This window comes from Vigna angularis, chromosome 10 (genome assembly GCF_016808095.1).
Source record: "Vigna angularis cultivar LongXiaoDou No.4 chromosome 10, ASM1680809v1, whole genome shotgun sequence".
Classification (NCBI taxonomy): Eukaryota; Viridiplantae; Streptophyta; class Magnoliopsida; order Fabales; family Fabaceae; genus Vigna; species Vigna angularis.
Genome location: NC_068979.1, coordinates 11435379 through 11453842, shown reverse-complemented (window position 1 = coordinate 11453842; position 18464 = coordinate 11435379). Strand labels below are relative to the sequence as shown.

The 18464-nt window shown below is 33.3% G+C and overlaps 2 protein-coding genes across 2 annotated transcripts; one reads left to right on the top strand and one right to left on the bottom strand.

Moving 5' to 3' along the window:
- Positions 1-7141: 7141 nt before the first annotated feature.
- LOC128194389 (uncharacterized) lies at positions 7142-7891 on the bottom strand. The gene has a single exon (XM_052869974.1). The coding sequence runs from the start codon at positions 7889-7891 to the stop codon at positions 7142-7144; it is 750 nt and encodes a 249-aa protein (XP_052725934.1).
- A 1736-nt stretch (positions 7892-9627) lies between these two features.
- LOC108323280 (secretory carrier-associated membrane protein 4) lies at positions 9628-15197 on the top strand. The gene is made up of 12 exons (XM_017555691.2): positions 9628-9846; positions 11089-11181; positions 11271-11333; positions 11492-11525; positions 11628-11750; positions 12620-12682; positions 12772-12865; positions 13031-13076; positions 13163-13230; positions 13845-13893; positions 14615-14680; positions 14923-15197. Exons 1-12 carry the CDS (start codon positions 9790-9792, stop codon positions 14953-14955), a joined length of 789 nt encoding a protein of 262 aa, XP_017411180.1. The 5' UTR covers positions 9628-9789; the 3' UTR covers positions 14956-15197.
- The last annotated feature ends 3267 nt before the right edge of the window (positions 15198-18464 follow it).

The window sequence follows — 18464 nt, the reverse complement described above, 5'->3', positions numbered from 1 at the left end:
TTTAGAAAATAAGACAAAACAAGAGGATTAAGCAAGTTATAAGTAAGAAAGGAGTTGATTTTGCCATTAAAATGATGCTTAAAATATGGTATAATTTAGCATTATCACACTGTTCAAGAGTCTCTTCGAGATTGGGGTGCTTGCGATGAGATCCGCCCAGAGCTAGTAATCAATGGAGTGCTACATTCACAATCACAACCAACTGACGCAATTAACAGATCAAGAAACGGTGAGGGAATAAAGCGAGGAAAAACGGGAAGGAGAAGGAAGAAACCTGTTCGATGAGATGGTGAACGGGACTTCCATTGGAGGTGAGATTGGAGGTTTCTCAGTAGGTCCTTTTGATAGAGACGTTCTTTCTGCGTTTGATAAGGAACAAAACGGTGATAAGGGAGAGGAAAACGACACCGGAAATTGCACCAACAACTTCAGCAGTTAGGGGTCTCTTGGTGCCGCTATTTTTCTTCTTTTAGATTTGTTTATTAGGGGTTTGTGGAAGAAGGTATGGGTTCGGTTCAGCGAGACTACCTGTTGTGTTGTTGATTTTGAAAACTTCAATTGCATTGAGTTGTTCATCCTGAATGAAGCTTTTACTATTAGGATGCATTTCCAGTGAGGCATGACCGAGACCGAGCGGAGGCATGATCGAGACCAAGTGGTCGGTGAAGCGGTGGGTGGATTGAGTCCTGGTAACCGAGCGGAGGCATGACCGAGATCAAGCGGTGCATGATCGAGACCAAGCGGTGCATGACTGAGACCGAGCAGTGGTAGTTAGGATTTTGAGTTCTAACAATATCTTCTCTTTTCTTCCTTGCTCGATCATCCCAATAACATTTCTTATCTCACATTCATATACATCATTCATTTTGTCAGGACGAGTCCACTCGCATTTTGATCCCAACCCCACAAATTTTGTTCTAAGCTTCTTGAAATTGTTATGACATTCTGATTGAATCTTGAGTTTAGAATTTTGTTCAGGTTTTGAATTGCATATCCTTTTTAAATTCATCCATGACTAAAACTCCATAGAATTTGTCTCGGCTTTTGTTAATATGCTTACCAGAATCTTAAAGATTTCAAAAATTGAATTTCTTTGACTTCCCTAGGACACTAGTAGTGTTGGCTCATCAAGTGTATCTGACAAAGGAAAAACAACAATCTAGTATGGAGTTCTGAATAAAAAGAGAAACATAAACCAAGCTGGGAGCTACATCTGGGTGGCGACAATTTAAATAAATGAATAACTTTGAAAGAACTAGATCAAGTCAGTGCTATGGCGAGCTCAAAGGCAGGTTTTAGGTTTTCTTTACTTATGTTTTCTTTTTCTACTCGCTACTTGGGAACCTTTTTGTCCTTCTACTCGCGTCTTCTCTTCTTCTTCCAATAGCATATGCAGAGAAGGTGTCGCCGGTAGAGGAGCAGAGGAGCAAAGGAGCGGAGTTGGGGATGAAGATGAAGGAGGTGAAGGTGGAGGTGACTATGGAATCGTGGGAGGATAAAAAGAAGAAGAAAAGAAACATGACACACAATAACGAGGGAAAGTGGCATAACACGTTATCGCGACGGGACGACGATCCAAAAAAGATAAATAAATTTTGATTAAAGAGTTTGGAGTCGTCACCATAGTTTATTCTGGAAAACTACGGAAAAACCATAAAATGATAAGGCATGGTCTATTAGAACCAGATTCTTGGTTCGGGAGTCGGTTACGTGTAGGGAAGGTATCAACACCCTACAACGCCTGCCTTAAGGCAGTACCTTTAACTAAATACGCAAATATGATGTGGTTTTCAAAATGTTTAACTTTCCCTTAAAATAAAACTCTAAAGAAACAAACAATATTTTTTAGTTTTTTGAGCCCGACAAGGATTGACCTTGCTCCTACGTATTCCCATTCAGAATGAGAAATCAGGGTTCCATAGTTCATTCAGAAACTGTTTGAGAAATTTGTTTGGAAAATTGTTTGAAAACTTGTTATGGATAATTTGGATTTTTGGGAGAATGAGCCTGACAAGGACTGGCCTTGCTCCTACGTATCTCCACTTTTGATGGAGAATCAAGGATCACGTAGTTCTGCAAGGCGATATTGTTTGAAATTTGAAACATAGATATTTTTTAGTTTTTGAATATTTTATATTTTTTTTTGGTATTTTTTATTTAGGAGAATGAAAAGGTTTTTAGCACAAGGACGATGCGTGCGATCACACATGTGCCTAAACCTTTAAAACATATTTTTGTAATTTTATTTAAAAGAGAGAAAAGGTTTTTAGCACAAGGACGATGCGTGCGATCACACATGTGCTTAAACCTTTGAAACGTATTTTTGACATTTTTTTTGAAGAAAGAGAAAAGGTTTTTGGCACAAGGACGATGCGTGCGATCACACATGTGCCTAAACCTTTAAAACATATTTTTGGGATTTTGAAGAAAGATAAAAGGTTTTTGGCACAAGGACGATGCGTGCGATCACATATGTGCCTAAACCTTTAAAACATATTTTTGTAATTTTATTTAAAAGAGAGAAAAGGTTTTTAGCACAAGGACGATGTGTGCGATCACACATGTGCTTAAACCTTTGAAACGTATTTTTGACATTTTTTTTTGAAGAAAGAGAAAAGGTTTTTGGCACAAGGACGATGCGTGCGATCACACATGTGCCTAAACCTTTAAAACATATTTTTGTAATTTTATTTAAAAGAGAGAAAAAGTTTTTAGCACAAGGACGATGCGTGCGATCACACATGTGCTTAAACCTTTGAAACGTATTTTGACATTTTTTTTTGAAGAAAGAGAAAAGGTTTTTGGCACAAAGACGATGCGTGCGATCACACATGTGCCTAAACCTTTAAAACATATTTTTGGGATTTTGAAGAAAGAGAAAAGGTTTTTGGTACAAGGACGATGCGTGCGATCACACATGTGCCTAAACCCTTAAAACATATTTTTGTAATTTTTAATTTTTATTTTGTATTTTTCTTTCTATCTTTAATTTTTATATTTTAGTTTTCTTTTTATTAAGAAGATAGACGAGTTGAAATGTCTATGACATAAAATTGTGAAAGAAATAAAAAACATAAGATAAAATTGTGGTAGAAAATTGGATAAATTTAAAAAAAAATGATCAAAATGCATATAAATAGAATGAAAAGAAAATGTGTACCTCGTTGAAGATTTGAAAGATGAAGCAAAACTTTGCTTGTAATAAGTTGTAAGGAGAGATAGGTTGATGGCGAAGAAGATGAATTTATAGTAGAAATGTGGTATGAGATTTACTATGTATAGAGGGATTAGGAAATAGTAAAATGTGAGAGAAAAATGAAGTAGAGTTTTGGGATGGAATGAAGAGGTTTTGAGAGAGAAGAGATGAGTATTATGTAATTTTTTTGTGTGTGTGAAGTGAAGAGAATGTAGGTTTTTATAGAGTTAAGGATGAAGAAAGTTGATGAATAAAAATAATATAATAAGTTGGTGGAAAATTTAGATGAATTAAAAAAAGGTGAATAGAAAAAGTTAATGTGGAAAATAAGTGAAAGAAATAATATAAAAAGTTTGTGGAAAAATTAGGTGAAATAAAATATAGTGAATAGTAAAAGTTAATGTGGAAAATAAGTGAAAGAAATAATATAAAAAGTTGGTGGAGAAATTAGGTGTGGAAATTAAGTGAAAGAAATAATATAAAAAGGTGGTGGAGAAATTAGGTATGGAAATTAAGTGAAAGAAATAATATAAAAAGTTGGTAGAGAAAGTAGGTAAAATAAAATATAGTGAATAGTAAAAGTTAATGTGGAAAATAAGTGAAAGAAATAATATAAAAAGTTGGTGGAGAAATTAGGTGTGGAAATTAAGTGGAAGAAATAATATAAAAAGTTGGTGGAGAAATTAGGTGAAATAAAATATAGTGAATAGTAAAAGTTAATGTGGAAAATAAGTGAAAGAAATAATATAAAAAGTGGGTGGAAAAATAAGGTGGAGAAAAATGGATAATAAAAAATGTTGATGGAGAAGATATAATTAAAAAATGTAAGTGGAATAATTAGAAAAGTTGATATATAAAATTAATATGGAAATGATGTGGAAAAAGTAAATGAAAAAGGTAGATGATGTGGAATGAGATGTGGAGGGTGATGTGGAGAGTGGGGTGTGATAAGAGAAAAGAGGTGATGAGGAAGTAAAAACGTAAGAGATTATTTTGGGCCATTGGATTAAGTGTTTAAAAGAAAATTTGGGGGTGCAAAAAGTAAAATAAATAGTATTTTTCATTTTGGTTTTTTTATGTTTTTTTTTTATTTTTGTGATGAATTATATTTACCCAGACGAAATTGGGTATTGACACACGTGACTCGTCGTTTGCCACATCAAAAGGAGGTTCAATTTTAAGGACTAAAAATGAGTTTCAAAACTAAGAGGACTAAAAGAAACAAAATTTTCGAATAGAGACTAAACCCAAAATCGCGTAATAGTTTAGGGACTAAAAACATATTTAACTATATTTATAATTAATATCGAAAGATTGAATATTAATATTATTTTAATAAATTATCAAAATAATTAAGTAAAATTTAACATTTTAATTTTATTTTCTTGTAAATATATTATCTCTTAGTGTGTAATATTTATGGAGGCGGAGCTTTAGCAACAAGAGTCTAACACATAATTTTAGTATTTTTTTATGGGACTCTTTCCACATAAGTTCATTATTTCACAAATTAAAGGATAAAAAATAAAACTAACATCTTTTGATAAAATATTTGTACTTATTAATATTTCTTTTACGCCTTTGAATAAATTCAACTAGTCTAAAATTATATAACCACATAGTAGTACAGGCATAAAAAAAAACTAATAAACTCCTATGTGCATGCATTTTACGGACGATGCAATGAGAATATTATATTAACACACAAATACATATTTGTTCTACTCTTTTATTTATCAAATGCTTTCCAAAAGTATTTTTTGTTTGAATTAATTAAAACATAAAAAATGAATTATGTGCAACAAGATAGTTCGATTAACTTAATTACGTTAAAGTTTTTCAAAATTGAAATATCTTCAATTGACTTTTTTTTTATCAAAGTATTTGAATTTTTTATATTTTCAATTATTTTTTATTTTATTTTTGTAACGAGGTAAAATTTATTTTGTTTATTTTATTGATTAATATAAAATAATATCACAATAAATACAAAAATAACAAATAATTTTTATTGTTTTAATTAAAAATGTATTACATAACAAATAAATAGATTTAATAGCGAATAAACTTTGTTAAAATAGATTTTAATAATACGTTAAGAAGTAAATTTTAAAACGCAACTTAATTTTATAAAACTATTTAGAAAATAAATTTTACATTACTTATAGTGTAAATTAATTTTATTACAAGATTTTTAACTATTTCTTAATCACTATATATAATAATAATACGAAAGTATTATCAAAATATCTTTGATTATTATCTAACATGTTTTCAATTAAAAAACAATAAAAATTAGTTAACAATATTATTTTATATTAATTATAATACTATATATGAAGTTAAATAAAGTAAATAACAGAACAATCACGTTAATTAACGGGAACAATAAATAGGAAAAATTTAATTGAAAATTGTAATTATTTTGAAAAACTTAAATTAAAAATATTTAAATTCATGAAAAACTTAAATTTAAATTATAATTAATTCAATTTAATTTGCTTAATTTTTATTTTAATTTATCTGTCTGCTTTGTGTACGTGGAGTTCCATGTATGTAGTGGTGGCAACTCTAACATGTGAGTCATTCTCTCTACACCTCACCACCCTCGTCTTGTACCTCCAAAAAAAATTGTAATTCCAAAAGTGCCCTTTCACAGTCAACAAGGAGAGAGAAAAAAAATTTATTTAAAAAGATTAATAAAATTTGAAACCTATTTTACTCATCTTCTTCCCCTGCCGCATCTCACTAAAACCCTAGATCTACACCCCTCCTTCCTCCCTCGTTTTCTCTCCGTCCTCTCCTCCGTCTCTGTGTCTCTGGCATCCGCTCCGCTGGTTTGCTCGGGTTCGTGGCTGGCGTCCAGGTTAGTATGTAATATATTTGTTTCCTGTCTGTTATGTGCTTGGTTGGGTTTGGGTAGTGATTGGGTTAGTGGGTCGTGATCTGATGGGAACGGAGGTCGCTGGAGGTTCGCGCCGCAGTTGGAAGTGCGGCTCGCTGGAGGTGCACGCCGCATTTGGAAGTGCGGCAAGGATTAGAGCCGCAGTTGGAAGTGCGGTTCGCTGGAGGTGCACGCCGCACTTGGAAGTGCGACAAACTACATAACCGGACTTCGATGTGCGGTTCGCTGGGGTGCACGCCGGAGTTCGATCTGCGGCAAATACAGGACCGAATGCGGTGGCATTTTTCGAATAATTTTTTAGGGTTTAAACATTGATAATATATGTCATCTGCAGTTTTGTTTCTTTGAATTTGAATTGATTCTGTGTTTCATCTGTTCGTGTTGTTGCCATGCTTATGATATTTTTATTGAATTCTTTATATTTTCTTTTAAATTTTTTCTTATTGAAGTGTTTTTTATTTACACTATATCTAGAAGATATTAATGTAAAATAATTTTTTTATACTAGTAGATACTAATTTAAAATAGTTACTGACACTATACACATTAGATACTAATACACATTAGATACTAATGTAGTAGATATTAATATGTAGTAAATACTAATGTAATGTAGTAGATATTAATATGTAGTAAATACTATGTGAACCAGTAGATACTAATGTAAAATGGGTTTTTTATACTAGTTAAATTTTTTTTTTATACTAGGTATCAAAATAATATAGAAATATAAAGTATTTATGTGGTGACTCTCTTATTTTCGTATATTTAATTTTATATCATTTTTTTAATTTTTTTTAAAATTAAAATAATAATTAAATTGTTTATTGAAATAAATAATAATTATTAATTTGGAATCTTTTGTAATAATTTAATTATTATATATGTAATATTTTTAGATTTTTATATTATTTTTTATTTGTTTGAATATTTTTGATTAAATTATTAATTATTTTTTTGTATATAATATGTTAATAATATAATTGGTTAATAGATATGGTTAAAACTAGAGGTGGATATCATGGTGAGGCTTCATCCTCTCATAGTGAGCCATCAGACGAAAGAAGACGACCTACAGGATGTGTCCAAAACAAGTCACTTACCACGTCAGAATCGTCCAAACATCTACTTCTCTGGATGTATTTGTCTCTATCTAACAACATCATCAACTGCTGCATTTCCGTTCTAGACCCTCTCAAAGATCGTTTGTACGTGTACCTCGCATTATATATTTGCTTTATCGTTGTCACGTTATCTTCATTATGTTCTTTCAGAGTCAAAAGAATATTTGACGGCTTTACTTGACTATTAGTCATGTCCACAAGAATTGATTGTTCAGCCGCATTTAACCTACCCGCGAAAGGATGACCGACCAAAGTCTCTGCTAATTCATGGTTGTGATAGCCGCACATAACCTTCAACACCCAACCATCTCCTTTAGGTTTACCCCTTAACCTAAACGGACACTCACATTTTCTTGTGCCAGATAAACTAGGTTGAACATCTGCCTTATACTTCCTATACTTCCCGCTTCTTTCACACCCTAACAAAATAAATGTCTTTCTACCAGCTTCACCAGTTGCTGTGTCAGATCTTATAGTGACGACAACAAATCCAAGATCAAATGCAATCTTTCGAACCCATTGAATTAAATCGGCGCGTGTTGGGAATATTTTATCAGTGGAAAATTGATCTGAATAATCACCCTCACCCACTTCTTTTAAAAAATAAGAAAATTCCGATATAAAATCAGAATTTATTTCAGAATCCAAATATGGATAGTTATCCATCTCATATAATTAAATATGACCTACAATAAATATTAAAATTTAAAAATTTATTAAATTACAAATAAAAAATTCAAAAACACTCTCTAATAAAAAAATTCATATAACCTAAATATTATTAAAAATTCTTATAACCTAAATACACTCCCTAATCACTCCGTAATACTATCCATGAAATTTTTTTTTAAAATAAATAATCATAACATAAAACAATAAATTTAAATTAAAAATAATAACATAATAACAAAAACATAAAAAAAAATAAAAAAACATGTAAAAAAAAGGAAAAAGGATTGGAGGAATTTAACTAAAAAATATAAACAAAAAAAAACCATGCATAAAAATAAAATTAAAATTACATATCACTAACCGCACTTCAAAGTGCGCCTACAAAATGAAAAACGCACTTCGAAGTGCGGCGACTACAAAATGGTAAACGCACTTCGAAGTGCGGCGGGGTTACCAGGTCTTCTTCCTCTCTCGCTCACGCTCACATACATAAATCTCCCAAAACCTAAACACTATGACCACCACCCCACCCCATCATTGTACTAATATAATTAAAGAAACATTAAATAACAAATTTGCATCAAACAAACAAGAAAAAATTAAACAAAAGCATGCAAAATAAAAAATAAAAAAACATATATACAAACGCACTTCAAAGTGCGGCACCCTAAATTAGAAACGCACTTCGAAGTGCGGCGGAGTCTTTTCGCACCTCGAAATGCGGTTGCGTACCTTCGTCGGAGCAAACTCTTCTTCCTCTTCCTCCTACTGCTGTATCTCAATGTTACAATCCAGTAAACCTTGCTTGATATTACTTGCTACAGTAAAAAAACCATGAATAGTAGGGCAACTCAGAGTTTATAAAAAGGAATATTTTTGTGATTGTGGTTGGGAGTTAGAAAAATGGTTGAGGATTAAAAAATATTTAATTTATTAATTACCGTTTTGACTTTTAATTAAATGAAGGGTAAATAGGTAATTTTAGGGATGCAGGATGAGGAGGTGTAAGAAGATTCACTCCTAACATGTTTCCATGTTCAGAGTCACCACTTTTACTTTTTTGACCTTGAAGTTAATTTTGCCCCTCGTTGTATAACCAAACACTTTGATTTGACTTTGATGAGATAGTTTTAATTTATTGAAATGGAGCACAAGGAATTGACGAAGAAAGAGATACGTGCAATTTTTGTTTATCCATATAATGTCATGAAATCAATATTTAATAGGGTGCGAAACAAAAAGTTGTTCGAAATGATGTATGCAAAGCTGCTTTATTTCTCAAAACAAAAAAATGAATCAGCAAACGCATGATGTAAATTTAAAATTTAAAATATACATTGGTGGTTCGAATTTCAAATTTGGTAATGAACTCACGACTTGTGCCGAGATGCAAGTTACCTGTCCCTAACGAAGTCCGTTGGGACCAAATTTTGAAAAATTTATGAAAGGAAGTGATAATGTTGGTACGAAACGAAGTCACCGCTTGCACGAGCAATGATCCACTGACGTAGCCTCCACAAGTTACCATACTCCATAGCTGAAGTGGCCAACCAACATTCCCCACATGGTACACCTGCACGCGAGAATCACGTGAACTCTCTTATGTTTCACACTTCACACACCTCACTGAAAGCAGCAGCGTACCGACGCAGTGGCACGAATCGTAAATGTGAAGTAATGAAGGGGCAAAGTGTTCAAATTCAAGTTTAGTTGCCTTTTTCTCCCAATTCCAAAACTATATCCCGCGTTGCAAACAAGCCAGGTAGCTAGTGAAAGCGTGAAAAGTGCGGTCTCTCACCGCACGCACTACCACTGTCTCACTCCCTTACGTACCCAATATCATCTCAACAATCTTCTTCGCACATTTTCACGGATCTAACTAACTTTTCGCCATGAATCGCAACCACGATCCCAATCCGTTTGACGAGGAAGAAGTGAATCCTTTCTCGGTAATTTAATCCCTTCAGTCTCTTTCGATTTCTATATTTAGTTGCTTACAAGATTCTCAATCGGATCCAACGGTTTTTCCGTTCTAAATTTCTTTTTAACGGTATTAGTATAAATATAGAACTGCTTAGGTGACTTGTCGTTTGATCTGGATCTGTCGTTGATTTGCGACGCTATGCTTTCGCTTCGGTTCTTTTTGTTTGGCTGCGGACGTGATTAATTGAGAAGGAGTGTGTTCTGAATCGTAGCGTGTGTCCTGTATCGCACCGACACGAGAAATCGGTGCGGGACGTAGTGTAGATGTTTGTGGAGGACTTGGATCTGGAATTTTTGTAGGTTTGTTGTTCGGTTACGGTGTTTTCTGTCATGCTCAATTAAGTGAATCCGCGAATTGGAAAATGTGCGAGAATGAAATGGTTATTCGATGCTTAGCTGCTAGCTGCAGTACGGTGTTTTTATTCTTTGTTGTGGTTCAATGTCTGGAACATCCATAATTGGAAAGGGTGAGTGAGTTAATTGGAATTAGCCAATAAGTGTTTTTTTGGTTTGAAATGATTGATGCTGCACATTAGTCTTTTGTTTGCTCAGTTTTGCGCACACTGAGTAGGTCAAGTTACTCCGCATGCTAGTCTGTTAGGACAAGCATAGCCTAGATGAAGTGTTGGGTTGGGTTTGCTGAAGGTAAATGAACAAATGTAGTTTGTTAGAATTTGTACATGCTTCATCTGCTGTATTAAGCGTATTTTTTGTGAACCGTGAAGTCCCTCGGTTGTTGACTATTCAAATTCCAGTTATATGAAAAGAATAAAAGTTTAATTACATCTCCATTGTGAATTTGTATGTTAAAAAAAGTTGTTCTAAAGTGTGGTTGTGTGATAGGTTTGGTTGTTATGCATTTCATTTAGTTAGCAGGCTGCGTGTTAGTTTGCTTTCACTTGCTACGTTGCCTAAATGCGATGTTTATCATTTACAACAGAACATAACCGAGGTCTTGGTTTGGGCATGAGTCCAGAGTTAATTTAGCTGCATGTGTGTTTACAAGAGATATTTAATTAGTTGAAGACCTTGTAAGTTCTGAGGAACTAACTTTAAATTCTAATTTAGAACACATTTGTGAAATAACGTTGACACTATAACTGTCATCACTTGTGCAATTTACTACTTTTGAAAGGCTTGATATTTAATGTTTATTGTTTGATTTAATTCACGGTGTGTTTTTTTTTTTCATGCTATTGGTCTTACAGAATCGTGCACGTAGTCCACCAGTAGCATCTGAACCACTGGGTTATGGTCAAAGACATGATGCTACAGTTGATATTCCTTTGGATACTACAAATGTAATGTCATTGCTAATTCAGAGACTTTCTCTTAAGACTGTAAGGTTCTTTTTGGATGGGCTGATTTTATTCTCCATGATATTTTATAGGACTCGAAGAAAAAAGGTCAGGAGCTAGCAGCTTGGGAAGCAGATTTAAAACGGAGAGAGAAGGTAGATTTTACAATTAAGCATTATTTTTGTTGATGTCATCAACAGTGATATACCTATATTCCCTTAACTGACTGAATGTACAAGCCTTGCTCTTGCCACTGTTAATTTTATCCTATACTGTTTATTGATTTTATGACCCTTTGAAAATGCATCTGTAGGAAATAAAAAAAAGAGAAGAGGCTGTTGCTAGAGGTGAATGACAAACCGCCACCATGTTGGCCCTTCAATTGTCTCTATATTTATGCTGAGTTAATAACATATTTTTCTTGTTTGAAAAATAAATATGCTTATCAGCTGGTGTTCCTGTTGATGATAAGAATTGGCCTCCATTGTTCCCAATCATTCACCATGATATTGCAAATGAGATACCGGTTCATGCTCAGAGGCTGCAATATTTGGCCTTTGCAAGTTGGTTAGGTATGATTGCTCACATATTTTCTGTTTATTCATTACAAGGTTGGTGGATTACATGCTTGGTACTGGGTAATATAACTTCTTATGTGTCTTCTTTTATTTAGTATCTAGTAACTTCTGTTAGTTCTGCCAAATAAAAGTGTTTTTCTCGTAATCATAACTTTGGGCTACACTTATATTATCTAATGATGGATTGTAAAGAATGAAAATTTACCAACTTATTTAAACTCGAGATTATACTCCCGGAACACAATCTGTTTTTTTCCTAATAAGTCGAGAATCTGACATGTGAAACCCAACTTGTAAAAGGCTGCCTATTCGTACATCCATAAATTTTGAATTCTTCCCGTAACCAGGATTTACAGGGTGATATGAAATTGTGTAATCATGCAGTTCTTCAATTTAAATCATGATTTTTGACTACATTGAAAAATACTTAACTGTGAATTGGATATTTTATAAATGATGGTATGGTAGGAAAATTTTCGTTGCATAATATGGGAAGTAAATGGGATGGTTAAGAAAAATAAATCAGTTCTTTCCCACATTCCTCAAATTAGAGGGAAGTAAAATAGCTATCGGATGGCATGAACTCCATCATTTTAAATTTTATTCCTCTGCATTCTATTACTTTCCATCAGTCCAAACATATTCTTAGTAGAAAGAGGAGCTAGTATCCAGAGCCTCGTTAATAATTTTTTAAAATGCATTCCTTGTTTATAGACACTTTTAACTTGATAGACACACTTGTAAGTTGTAAACACAAACGTTCCCTGTAGGTTCCCTTATTTTTTTCCCACGTTCTTGGCTCCTTTATAAACTTGTATGTATCTGATTTTTTTTCTTCCACTTATTGTGTGCTATATTTGCAGGAATTGTTCTCTGCCTAGTTTTTAATGTAGTTGCTGTAATTGTCTGTTGGATCAGAGGCGGTGGTAAGCTCATTCTTCTAAACTTCGAATATTTACAGCTATCTAGTTTATTGATGTGATTTGGACCTTAATGCGAAGCTTTCAATGTCCAGGTGTTAAAATTTTTTTCCTTGCGGTGATATATGCTCTAATGGGTGTTCCCCTTTCATATGTTCTTTGGTACAGGCCTCTCTATCGTGCTATGAGGTAAGCTGGGTTGTTCTATAATTGATTAGATTTTTTTTTTTGTTTTTTACAATCTGTCTCTGGAAGCTGGTATTAAAAGAGTGGTGATTTCTCTTAAATAATCTGACTAGAATAGGCAGTTGATTGTGCAAATGGTTCGAGCTCATGATTACCTCTAATATGCAGGACGGATAGTGCACTGAAGTTTGGTTGGTTTTTCATGTTCTACTTGGTATGTTAATCTATATTACATTATACTTGTTTCATACTACCGAGATAGTGTCTTATTAATTCTTTTATTATTTTGGCTTGATGCAGCTTCATATTGCATTTTGCATTTTTGCTGCAATCGCCCCTCCAGTTGTTTTTCATGGGAAATCATTGACGTAAGTCCTACAAATTGTATTACACAGTTCACTTGAATTTTATGGAGTTTTTTTTTTTTATTTTGTATTTTTTTTATCTGGTTGCTATTGGGTGTGTACTTTTTGAATAAAGTATGGTTTAAAAGTGAGTGCTGATAAAAAAATGGTTTAAAAGCCAAGTCACCCCAAGGACCTGTGTTCCGAGACTACTGGTTTGTACTAGTGATAGGCCTTTTCTTTGTATGATGGAGCAAGTTTGCTAAAATTGGATGTTTTGTAACCAAAAGTTCTTTTTCAGCTTGTTTGGAAAAAATGACCTTATAAAACACGAGTGAAAGGGAATGATAGGATATTGTAAGTTTTCCGGAGGTTTGGCTCAGTTTTTTCCATTGTGTAGGCATATGCAAGCAATGAACATCAGTGTTTTTATATGTTTATTGGTATTTTGTCATATCATTCAAATCGGGGTGGGGAAGAAAAACACTACTTGACTCTAAGAATGATCAAATCCTTCATAAATTCATCAACAAGTTTTTTTCTGTCACCCTTTTCCTTAGTCGTATGTATTAGTAAATGTATACACGAATATATATTTCCTTTTAGGTACATTTCAATTAATTTATTTTAAATTGCAGGGGCATCCTTGCTGCAATTGATGTCTTCTCAGACCATCTATTGGTTGGGGTAAGTTGTATTCCATGTACTCATAACTATTTTTGTGATGGGTAAAATTGTTAGCTATGTTTTAGAATATCATAATTTAATATTAATGAGCCATGAGAATTTTATTTTCTAAGGTTGCAATTGATATGGTTAAGTATTTTGTTTCAAATAATATTTTGCATGATGGTTAGAAACATTTCTATTCATGCGTTGCTCGTGACTATTGGAATTTCGTAAATGAGGTTCTTTTTCCGAAGGAATATCTGCGTACCAAATTCTAATATTATGGCTTTACATATGTGTGATATTAATAATTTTGAAGTAAATACACATGAAGGCAATTAATATTCTCAAGTTGAATACGTCTTCTTCCCTCGGAATTATGATCTCGTGTATAATATATTTGCACTAAGTGTCTTGGGGTGTTGGAGAATGTTGAAGTAATGATGATTTGGTTGACTTTGTCTGAGAAACCATAGACAATGATTATCATAAGGACCATAGTCTGCTCTTGCTGTTGTGTTATGTTTTCACACAACAGTTTAGGTGCCGTAAACTATCAAAGGATGGGTGGAAAAACATTTGATCGCATTTATCAATTCTTGAAGTAGCCGGAAAAATGAAAATTCCTATCCCTTTGTTATTTTGAATTTCTGGTCTATAATGTAGGTAAGATCAAGCTTCTTATCCTTTTTCCCCGTGCTTACTTGTTTGATGCTACCAATGTTTTGTATTCTTGCAGATTTTCTATTTGATTGGATTCGGGATGTTTTGCTTGGAGGCTCTTCTAAGCTTATGGGTACTCCAGGTTAGGGACATCTTCATTGATTTGAATTCTCTTTTTTCTATTCCCATGAAATAATCTTCGGGCTATTTATTATTTACTTTTGTATTTCATTGTGGTTTATATGACGTTTTCGCATATAAACAACAGACTCCGCGGGGGGGCTTTTTTTATGCATATTTTTACTTCAGTTTCTTTGACTTGCCCATGAAGTATTATAGAATACGTGTTTAACGTGGTTGTTTCCTTTTCGTTTGTGTCTGCAGAAAATATACATGTATTTCCGAGGGCATAAGTGAGACTCTTCTCAGGATTTTGATCCGACGGCTTTGATAGTGTTGTCACTTCCCAGTGTGGCTTAGCATATTCTTTTGTCTATCCTCTTAATTTTGTCATACAATATCTTCGTGTGTAATATTGGTTGTGTTCTTTGTAGTTACTGTACCCGGGTTTAGCTTGTACAATACTGTGTAATGTATTTCCCTCCGTTGAAAAGAGAATCTGCTTTCGATAGGCAGATATGTAGTGGATTTTCTGTGAAGTATTATTGTAGTTGTATTGCAGTTTTGATGCGCCTTAAAAAAGATAGTTCTCTATTAAAAGGGTAAAAGCAACGTATTCTTGTCCTAAATTAATTCTCTTTTTACTTTCGTACGACTAATGGTGTGTTTGGGGTAACACTTATTTCTCAATGGAAAACAATACACATACCAAGGAGTTGGATCCTTATCAGCATGTTTGTCACACCTTGCCAGCTATAACCTGTTTCAAGGTTATCGCACACATTCGATAATTTAATTAGTTACATTTTTTTGGTGGGGATGAGTTGAGCATCCACTTGCCCGCACTTTATATTTATCCGTGTTGCTCTGGAAATGTTTGTTAATACTAAAAAGTACTGTTTCAGTTTTTCCCATTATAGTAGGGCAGTATTATCATGATCAAATTCAGTTTAGAATTTTTCTAATATTTCTTCTCAATAATCAGGTTCATTTTGACAAATGATTTTTATGCAAACTAACCCAAAAAAAAAAATAACAGTACCGGTAAAAAGGAAATTAAGCAAGAAAGCTCGACGCCACCAGCCGCACCAGCAAATGAGATCCGGTTTTCTGTGGCTCGTGGGTAGGCGTCATTTTGTCTACTAAAGTTACATTCTTACTTCACGATAAACACTATTTGGTTTTTTATGGTTTCCATGCTTTTCTATTAGTAAATTATTTGTAAGTTTCACTTATTTAGATTACCCTAGGAAGATTATTTGCCAATTTTCTTTTAATTATAATTATTTGACGATGAAGAAGATAAATGGCCTTTATTTTTCATATACACGTTTATTAATACTAATAAAAACGCAGACATTGACGTGCATATTAATATTTACTGAAAAGGAAAACAAACATATCAAACATTTTCACTAACTAGACATTTCGATACTTCAAAATTAGAACTGGAATGGTGGACTCAAATTTCGTTAAAAAGACATTTTCGTTTCCCTTCAAACCGAGCTGTTATTATCACCTTGAATCGCATGTTGGGACTTCGCGTTTGTACACCTAAGCAGAGGCCTTAGTGCATGAGATAATCCCAGTTAAAATGTCAGAAAGAATTATCAAGTTGTCGATTAATAAATACTTAGATATTCAAGAATATTCTCCGCCGGAAAGCCCAAGTATTTGTAGCTATGCTACTTGAATGCTACTTCTCGTACCAAACTTTGCATAGTATACATTTCTGGTATGCCAAATTTATAATAATTTCCACATTCGCAAATTTATAATAAGCAACATGCTCAAACCATTTTCCTTTGGTAGTAAACGCCAATGGTTTAGTGTACGTAGATCAACCCAAAATGTTTTTAAATCTGTGACGTACTTCAGAACTTCGAATCATTCTAAACCTTGCGTTTTAAACAATTCAAAAGTATACCTTTACATTTTAAATTGATGGCAGTACAACGATAAAAGAGTCGGCAAAGTGTTTATAAATATCTAATATATTGATCTTGAGTAAACCAAATTGACTTCCATCGGAATGTCGTAAAAGGGTCAAAGCATGCAACTTTCAGCGTCCGTGTGCAAATGACGAACATCCCTTCTTTAGGTTTTCAAAGTCAAAGGGATGTTTATATCTCTATATAATAGCTTGGTTGGAAAATGACCAGAATATATAGACTAACTGGTTGAACAACTTCGTAAAGCTTTTGCTCAAAGAGTTTCTTTAATAGCGATTGGGCATACGCAAGGTATTCTAATTGTCATCGAACATCATCAGCCAAACCAATTCTAATACCATTTGAAGCTAAGATCCACGTTGGTCTTTTGACTTTAAAGTTTCTGTTTATTAAATCAAGAAAATTCAGTTTAAGCTTCTCTCAAGAATTGTTACAATGATATCATTCTTAATATTGTTGCCAATAAATAATTTTTCATCGGATTTGGTATTATTCAACTAATGAGTGTTTTTCTAATCAGAAGTGTCAAAATACAATTAGTTTTCACTTTCCAATGGTAACAATGAAGATTGATGTTATAAGGATCCGGTGTATACTCCTAGATTGATTTTTATGTCGATAATTATGATTCTAAACTAATTACTATTCTAACTTTAATTAAATTATAGTATTAAGATGAAAAGTGTTAGCAAAATGATGAAGATGAAGTTTTGATGATGTCCAAATTAAGTCAAGATATATCAAGATTCATATAGATCCTTTGAAGACTTGTTTTTATTATAAAAAGCTTTTGTAATAATTATAGTTTAAGGTTTAGAACTTAGATTTGTAGTAGGTTTTGATTCTTGTACTTTCATAATTTGTATTTGCTGTTCAGAATAAAAAACACACAGTTTTAATCGATTAAATCAAGAGCAGGTGCTGAAAACTCAACTCGCATGGAAATAATCGATTAATATCTATTTTAATCGACTAGTTAATCGATTAATCCTTAAAATTATTGATTAAAGATGATGACCGTTGGAGTTTTCTGACTTTTGAAAACTAGTCGTTGTACTCATTTTAATCGATTAACACTTGTATTAATCGATTAAAAGCGTTAAATGGCTAGAAACGAAGAACGAAAGAGTATTTGCGTGAGTCTATAAATAGGCTCTCATTTTCCATCAACAACAACTCTTCCCTTGTGCTCTAGTACTCAAAAATCATTGAGACTTGTGTGTTATTGTTCGGCTTGTGAAACTCGTGTCTGTGGAGCTGGTGAAGTGCTACTACGGTGACAGAGGAAATAGCCAGTTCATCCTTGGTGTGTCTGAGGAGGTGTTCGGAAGAGGAAGTTCATCCTTCGTGAAGTATTCGGAGGAGGTGTTTATCCTTTGTGAAGACTCAAAGGAGGTGTAAGTTCATCTCTTGTGGTATTAAGAGAGGTGGTTTCTAAACTTTTACAAATTATTTCTTTGTGATTGTAATTTGTAATTGTTTTGTGAGTAGTAAACGTTTTATCTTGTTTTGAGATAAGCGACTGGACGTAGGATTGGTAAGATCCGAACCAGGATAAAATCATCTGTGCAAATTTCTCTCAACCTTACTCTCTTTATTTGCTTGGTAAGTTTAATTGAGTAGAAATTAAAAGGCACACGTTCGTATTAAAAACCCTCTTGGTTTGTTATTCCACACTAACAATTCCGTTGCAGCCGCTCTGACAATTGGTATCAGAACTTGATTTGATAGTTATTCAAATGGCAGGATCATATCAAACATTTGTAGAGGGTGCTTCTATCAATAGTCTATTCACAGGTGAACATTGTGCATTCTAGAAGGTTAGAATGCAAATATTTATTGAGTCCATTGATT

Bases quoted from the DNA above. Each gene is read 5' to 3' on its own strand.
- LOC128194389 (XM_052869974.1), bottom strand. From the start codon at position 7,891: ATGGATAACTATCCATATTTGGATTCTGAAATAAATTCTGATTTTATA.
- LOC108323280 (XM_017555691.2), top strand. From the start codon at position 9,790: ATGAATCGCAACCACGATCCCAATCCGTTTGACGAGGAAGAAGTGAAT. The intron at 11,526-11,627 runs GTGAATGACAAA...TATGCTTATCAG, and splicing joins AGAAGAGGCTGTTGCTAGAG to CTGGTGTTCCTGTTGATGAT. The intron at 14,681-14,922 runs GTTAGGGACATC...TTGTGTCTGCAG, and splicing joins TAAGCTTATGGGTACTCCAG to AAAATATACATGTATTTCCG.